Source organism: Mus pahari, chromosome 8 (genome assembly GCF_900095145.1).
Source record: "Mus pahari chromosome 8, PAHARI_EIJ_v1.1, whole genome shotgun sequence".
NCBI classification, from domain to species: Eukaryota; Metazoa; Chordata; class Mammalia; order Rodentia; family Muridae; genus Mus; species Mus pahari.
The window spans coordinates 10,186,267-10,193,499 of NC_034597.1; the positions used below are offsets into that span (position 1 = coordinate 10,186,267).

The window sequence follows — 7,233 nt, forward strand, 5'->3', positions numbered from 1 at the left end:
CCACCCACAAGGGGCCCTCCCCCTTGATCACTAATTGAGAAAATGCCTTTACAGCTGGATCTCGTGGAGGCATTTCCCCAACTGAAGCTCCTTTCTCTGTGATAATTCCAGCCTGTGTTAAGTTGACGCACAAAACCAGCCAGTACACATGGTAAGGTTTAACCTTTTGTTGGGCTCATCTGTGCAACATCATGTGATGTGAGGGGAATTACAAGGTTTTCAGAAAAGACACATACCATGGGCAAGTCAAGATGAGCTTCAGAGAAGTCAGGCGGGAGTGCAGAGAATACCAGGGCAACAGCTTAGAGCCAGAATATAGAACACTGCCTATCAGTTATACCAGGGCAACAGCTTAGAGCCAGAATATAAGAACACTCACTGCCTATCAGTTCCTGCTATCTCAGAGCGCCACAGAGATGATGATATCAGGTGCATGGCACTGCTGACATGTCTGCAGAGTAGGGACTTCCATGTTTATACTCCCTAACTAGGTGAGAAAGAGACGTGGCGTGGCATGATGGAAATATGTGCTGTCTCAGACAGTGAAGATCTCCAGTGTCTCCATAGTTTCAGATTGAGGACACAGAAAAACGGAGTGTCCAGCCTGGTGCCGGACAAGGAAAGCCCGGCAGAGGGAGTGGGTGGGTGGTGAATAGGAACTCTGTACACATTACACAAGTATGCAGAGCCAAGGGAAGCCTGTGGTTTTTATATAACAAATAACTAAAACATAGTGCTAACAGACTGCCAAGAGAAAGACTGTAGTCAGGCTATTTCCCTGTTATTTTACTTTTATATGCTTTTAAAATTTATAAAAATGAAAGTGGAAATAAGTATGAGCTACATTGGATAGTTTTTCTTTGGTGTGAAGCATATTTTAAAATGAAATGTTTTGCTATTTTATCTAGTAAAGTTACTATTTATTTTTTAAATCACTTGTTTAAGGCCATAAAACATGTAGAAATAATTCCTGCTACATCACAGTTACTTATAAAAGCAAGTCATTCAGATGTAGATGATGTTTGAAAAAATAATAGGGTGTGATTGTCTAATGCACACCTCTGTGTGGAGAATGTGCTCATTATAAGTCATGGCCCTGTCATCCAAGCCCAAAGACATAACTTCCTATTAGGTATTATCCCACATGTAGCTGTCACATAGTTCACTGACTGTTAAGACCAAGTTCTCACATAAAGGAGGTTTATTGCCCCATAGGGACAGAGGGCAGTGAATATGAGACAAAGACAGGAGATAGAGGATGAGAGAGAAGGGGAAGGGAACAAGGGGGAAGGGGACAGAGGTATTTGTCCCAGAGTAGGTCAAAGGATTGCCTGTGTAAGAAGGGGAGTGCTGCCTTGGTGCTGATGCTCAGCCCACGGCTGTGCCTGTTACGCACTGGCTCCATCAGTGAGATGCCTCAGCGTGCACTCCAGAGCACTTCCAGACGCTTTATCCAGGGCACATGGCAAACCTAGTCTGTGTATGGCACCTAAAGCTTTTCTGTTTATAGGGCTTCAGAGCCTGCTCCCAACTAGAACTGGACATATGATATGTTTCACAAAACTACAAAACTACAGCCCATATAACCTGACAGCTATATCACTCCTGAGAGAAGATGCCACAGAGTCTAAACCATGGCCATGGGGCCAAATGCAGCCAAGAGTGGCCATGTGCACTGCCCAGAATAAAGTCCTAAACTTACTCCAAACACAGGGTATTAAAAAAGATTTATTGTAATTACTTTTTATTTATTTGTCTGTCTGTGTGTATGAGAGTAGAGAGGGAGAGGGAATGCATCCATGCATGTGCTCTCAGGGGCCATCAGATCTCCTTAAGCTGGGTTTGCAGGTGGTTGTGAGCCACCTAATCAGGATGCTGGGAATTGAATTTGTGTCCTCTAGAAAAGCAGCAGGCATTATCAAGGTCAGAGCCATCTCCCCAACCCAAGAGACTGTATGTGTGTTTGCGTGTTTGTGAAACTTAAAACACACAAAGTATGGCTCTCAAAGCCTGAACCTTGAAGATGACAGGTGTTGTTGTAAATGTCAAAAGGTAGGACTCTCCCAGCTGTAAATAAACCCAAAGGTCAGGAAGGTTATGACATGGGTTTTTGAGCCCATAAGCCAAACATTTAATCTGAGTGTATACAGTTTACTTGCTGTGCAACAGTCAAATAACTTATAATGAAACACATTTGCTCAGAGAAACAATGACAGGAGAAGCAGAAACTACTTAAAAGCTACAGGAAAGGAGGAATTCTATTATACAGATTTTATGTACACCAAAGGATGGTTATATAGGACTATGAAATGTTCAAAACAGGGTCATGCTATCTGATGGTCAGAGTAAAACAAAGCACACAATAAGGAAAACAAGTAGCATGCCAAGGTAGATATATTAGTTACAAAAAATAGTGTTAGGTCAGATATATTAATTAAGAAAAACAAACCTTTGACTTAAAATACATAATTCTTTACTTAAAAAAAGAAATTTCCTTTAATCCTAGCATGGAAAGAATTAACAACTCAAGGTCTTAAATCAGCACCATCTTTAATTGCCTTCATTTAAAGAGTAATGAAAAACACATCCATTAAAATCCAACCCAAATGTTCTTGACTCAGACATTCTCAAGGCAGGGAGGTTTGAGGGGACTGTCCCATGAGCAGCTCTGAGGAGACAGAGCGGAGTGAGCAAAAGGTTTTTGTTTATACTGAGAATTTGTGTCTCTTTTCCAATTTCTTCCTTCCTTTTTATTTTTTCCCCTACACAGGTTCATTATGTAGCTGAGGCTAGCTGCACACTAACAATCTTCCTGCCTCAGTCCCTGCTCAGGGACTGCAGGCAAGTCCCACTGCACACTCTCAGTCTGTCTTTTCTGGGTCTTCCACTAACAGTGGCCAGATGCACAGCTCTGATACTTTTGCCCAATTCTTTAGTGAATTCAGACACAAAGGAGTAGGTAATTTGAGGGAAGAAAACATCTAAGACACTAGTTATAGCAGAGAAGAATTCAGTTTGGGTAAGTACAAGTCAGTACTTGGGGTCTAGGCCGCCCAACACTGACATCAAGTCATTGTTGGCAGCGTGTTGGCTCCATTCTTAGCACTAAAATAAAACAAACAATAAAATAATAAAAGAAACTAAGAACACATAAATGGTTTCTAGGAGGAAAAACTCTGCTATAGCAGAGTGTCTGGTAAAAGGCAGGCAGAATCTTAATACTAAGTTCAGATGTAAAAGCTTCTTAATGCAAGCAACTTCCAAACTGAGAAACTTAGAAAGAATTGCTACAGGAAGAGCAATGGAATTCATGTAGCAACAGCTAATCTCTGTCTGGATTTTCATTGAGAGGAGCCAGGAAAATATTCAGAGGAAACAGCCAAGCACAAGGTCAAAGCCAGAGTAATTAGCTGAGGCCTGTCTATACACATGAGACCACAGTGTAAGTCACTGACTGCAGAATCCAGCTGAACTTGCGTTCCCAAAGTAACAGACGCAAATGAAATTAAATGCTTCACTTGGGAAAATATTTTAATATTTATTTATTTTTTTATTTCTGTGCATGAGTGTCTACTTGCATGTGCACTCCTGAGTCTAGACGGTCATCAGATCCTCTGCAGTTACAATTGGATGTGAACTGCCGCAAGAGCAAGTGTCACCTCGCTAGCCTCTTACAGGTTTTAATAAGAGGCTAGCGAGGTGACACTTGCTCTTGCAATAATATAACCATCTTAATAAGAAAGCCCAATCAACTGTTGGGACCTAGGTAAAATATTAAGGGCTAGATAGAATGTTAAGGCCTAGGTTGCAGTTACCTGGCTAGTTTGCCATTATAAAGAAACTTTCTTATATGTTTCTGCTGTTAGAAAGTAAACTTTCTTTTTTATTATTATTATTATTATTATTTTCTTTATTTACATTTCAAATGCTATCCCGAAAGTTTCCNATACCCCTCCCCCCACCTCTGTTCCCCTACCCACCCACTCCCACTACTTGGCCCAGGCCTTGCCTTGTGCTAGGTCATATAGAGTTTGGAAGACCAAGGAGCCTCTATTCCCACTGATGGCCGATTAGGTCATCTAAGGTCAAGATTGATTAAATATTCTGTTATGTTCTGTGTCCTTGGAAATCAATCGCAATAGAAGTCAGAACTGTTTTGTGTAGTTACCCACAATAAGCTTGGACCCAAACCAACCACCCAACACCTTTCTGTACCCGTGTATAAGTTTTTATGGTATTTGCCCATATAAGCTGCCCTGGGATGGCTTCAACATAAAAGAGACACTTGCACCAATATAAGAAACTATTTGGAATATGTCATGCATTTTGAGTAGTGTCAAGTAAAGTTTAAGCTCCCAAGATAGCCCTGGAAACTGACATCCTAACTTGGCAGGAACAGACATGTACATTGGTAACCGACATCCTAGTTGGCAAGTTAAGACATGAATGTTAGACACGTCCTATCCTGGTAGACAAGTTAAAACGTGAATATTAGACAAGGCAAGTCCCCTGTCACAGCTGAATACCCCAACCACTGGGAACAGCATAAGTGTACAACAAAGACATATTCCAGGGAAATCCCCATCCCTAAATCCTGGTTGGGGAAATAACTTGACACAGATGTTCATGGTTTTTGAGCTTAAAATCCCTGTAGGATCTTAACTCGGGGTCATGGTCAGTTGCTGAATCTTGACCATGGCCCTGGTCAACCAATCCTGGGGTGTATGCTCAATAAACTATCCTTGTCTGGCTGAGATCCAGTGTCCGTATGGTTTGTGAGGCCATTCCTAGAACCCAATACCAATGAACTAAACTGTAAAAATTCCAACCCCTTTTTCACAGCACTGAGTTACTGAAAGTATTGTCTAGACAGAAGGCAGCTGAGATGAGCTTAGGGCACCTCTTCTGAACAGGCCACACACCATCAAAACAGAAGCAAGAACAAAGAATGCCTCCTTGCAACATCATGTGATAGAAGGCAATGAGTGCTGCAGGCATGGGCCTGCGGCAACAGTCAGCTGCCACCTAAGTGGACTTCACTATCTGGTGAACTAAAAATATTTCACAATGGGAGATGGGATTTCATAAATTACCGAAAAAAAAAAAAGCAAGTTCCATGGGGAACATGAACAAAAACTACTCTGGGATTTGTGCTTTCCAGAGTCAACCCAAGGATGAAGATAATCCATAGTTGGTTTGTCCTGTAGCTAAAATATAAAGTCGTCAAACGCCCATACTCATATGCAGAAGAAGACACAGGGCTAAGAACCCGAGTGCTAGGCACGGCAGTCCGTTCTGCTGGCTTTTCGGCAAGCCCTCCTTTCTGATTCAGGGCCATCAGCTTTTGCTAACAGCTTACCAGGATGCCGGCTGCTCCTTCACTGAAAGTCACATCTGTTGCGGTGCCGCCTTGGTTGTCATAAGGTTTTAATAGCTCTCATTTCTCAAATTAACATGTCTACTGGTATCTAATTAAAGACTAAGGTATTCAATTTGAATTTTTATTGTTATTTTGCAGGAGAATTTACTGCATTATAAAAATACATGCTCTCATTTAAAATGATTATTCATTAATTTTTATCACACTATCTTTTATGACTTTTTGGTAAATAATAGGTTTAAAAAGATAAAAGAAAAGAACCAATTTAAAAAGAATATAGTTACAGAGTATGGAAAGTTAAAATCAATAGTAATGAGCAGCAGGGTAAATAGCTTAGCAGCAGTAACAGGGTCCAAGGCAGCTGTGCCCTGCTCCAACCTGGTAGCAGACCCAGCACTCACCAGGGTTGCAGTCTGTAAGTAGTGAGCAGATGGACAGGAGGACTTTAGAGATGGTCAGGGCCGGACTCCAGTTGTCCTTGAGGATGTCCAGACAGATTACACCCTGGCTGTTGATATTACAGTGATAGATTCTCGTTCGGAAGGTGACCTAGGAGAAAACACAGAGATGCTGTAACACAGCAAAATCAGGACCCAGTGCTTCTGGGATGGCCCTGGGTAGAGCCAAGGAGTTGACCACATGAATGTCTATGAGCAGGAAATGGGCTTTGACTTGTGAAATGTTTTTAAAAAAATTGGTGGATTCTAATTGCTTTACTTTCTACATTTAGAAGATCCCAAAGTCAGAGAGCTTTGGGATCTTCTAAATGAATGAAGATATGAATGAAGATATGCAAATATGTCAGATGCCTTTTTTACACAACTGCATGTTATCACTGCATTTGATACTGTTTAACTATTTGATACTGTTTAACTAAATTATCTTTCTGTATTATCATAATTTACACACTTATTCCTTAGTAAATTTTATATTTTGAGTGTGCTATTAATGTAGTCTTTTTCCTTTGACATTAAGTTCACTATTCTACTTGTCTTACATATAATTTGGAAAGTTATGACAAAAACACTTCTAAGGAGGAATGGGACTTAGTGGTTAAGACAAATTGTTCTTTTTTTCTCTTTTTTTCCTCAATTTTTTTTTATTATTTAAGTGCATTTTATACATCAAACATAACAGTATTGAGTATTTTGAGAATCAAATAATACATAAAAATTGTTCAACTTTTATATTCATATCCTTATCCTAAAAATACCATTAATGAATATTTAATACTATCCATAACTGAGTATCCTATATCTAATGTTGAATACTAAACTGTTTTAAAACATACAAAATATTCTTTGGGAGTTAAGCACAGTAAAAGAGCAGAAAATATTAAAAATAAATCATTAAGAAATATATTCAAGGGCTGGAGAGATGGCTCAGCGGTTAAGAACACTGACTGCTCTTCTGAAGGTCCTGAGTTCAAATCCCAGCATCGACATGGTGGTTCACAACCATCCATAATGAGATCTGATGCCCTCTTCTGGGGTGTCTGAAGACAGCTACAGTGTACTTACATATAATAAATAAATAAATCTTAAAAAAAAGAAATATATTCAAAAGTCATTATATGATAGCACCTGACATAGTATTTAATATGCATTATATATCTGTGTACATTGTCGAACAATCAGTTTACTTAAAAAACATTATCAGCGTTTCTAGGAGAGAAATTATTTTATCGATAAGTATATTTTAAAATTTTAAAAATAGCAAAAACTCTTTGAAGTTAAACATTAAGAAAATGCTAATTTCGGGCTGGTGAGATGGCTCAGTGGGTAAGAGCACCCGACTGCTCTTCCAAAGGTCCGGAGTTCAAATCCCAGCAACCACATGGTGGCTCATAACCA

General features: G+C 39.8%; 1 protein-coding gene across 3 annotated transcripts in view; it reads right to left on the minus strand.

Moving 5' to 3' along the window:
* The window catches only part of LOC110325408 (ubiquitin-conjugating enzyme E2 E2), a 289,650-nt gene that overhangs the window by 7,586 nt on the left and 274,831 nt on the right, over positions 1 to 7,233 (minus strand). For all 3 annotated transcript variants that reach the window (XM_021203384.2, XM_029541488.1, XM_029541487.1), the window contains one exon: positions 5,782 to 5,929. In XM_021203384.2, the coding sequence (XP_021059043.1) occupies positions 5,782 to 5,929 (148 nt within the window). The remainder of the gene's footprint in view (positions 1 to 5,781; positions 5,930 to 7,233) is intronic.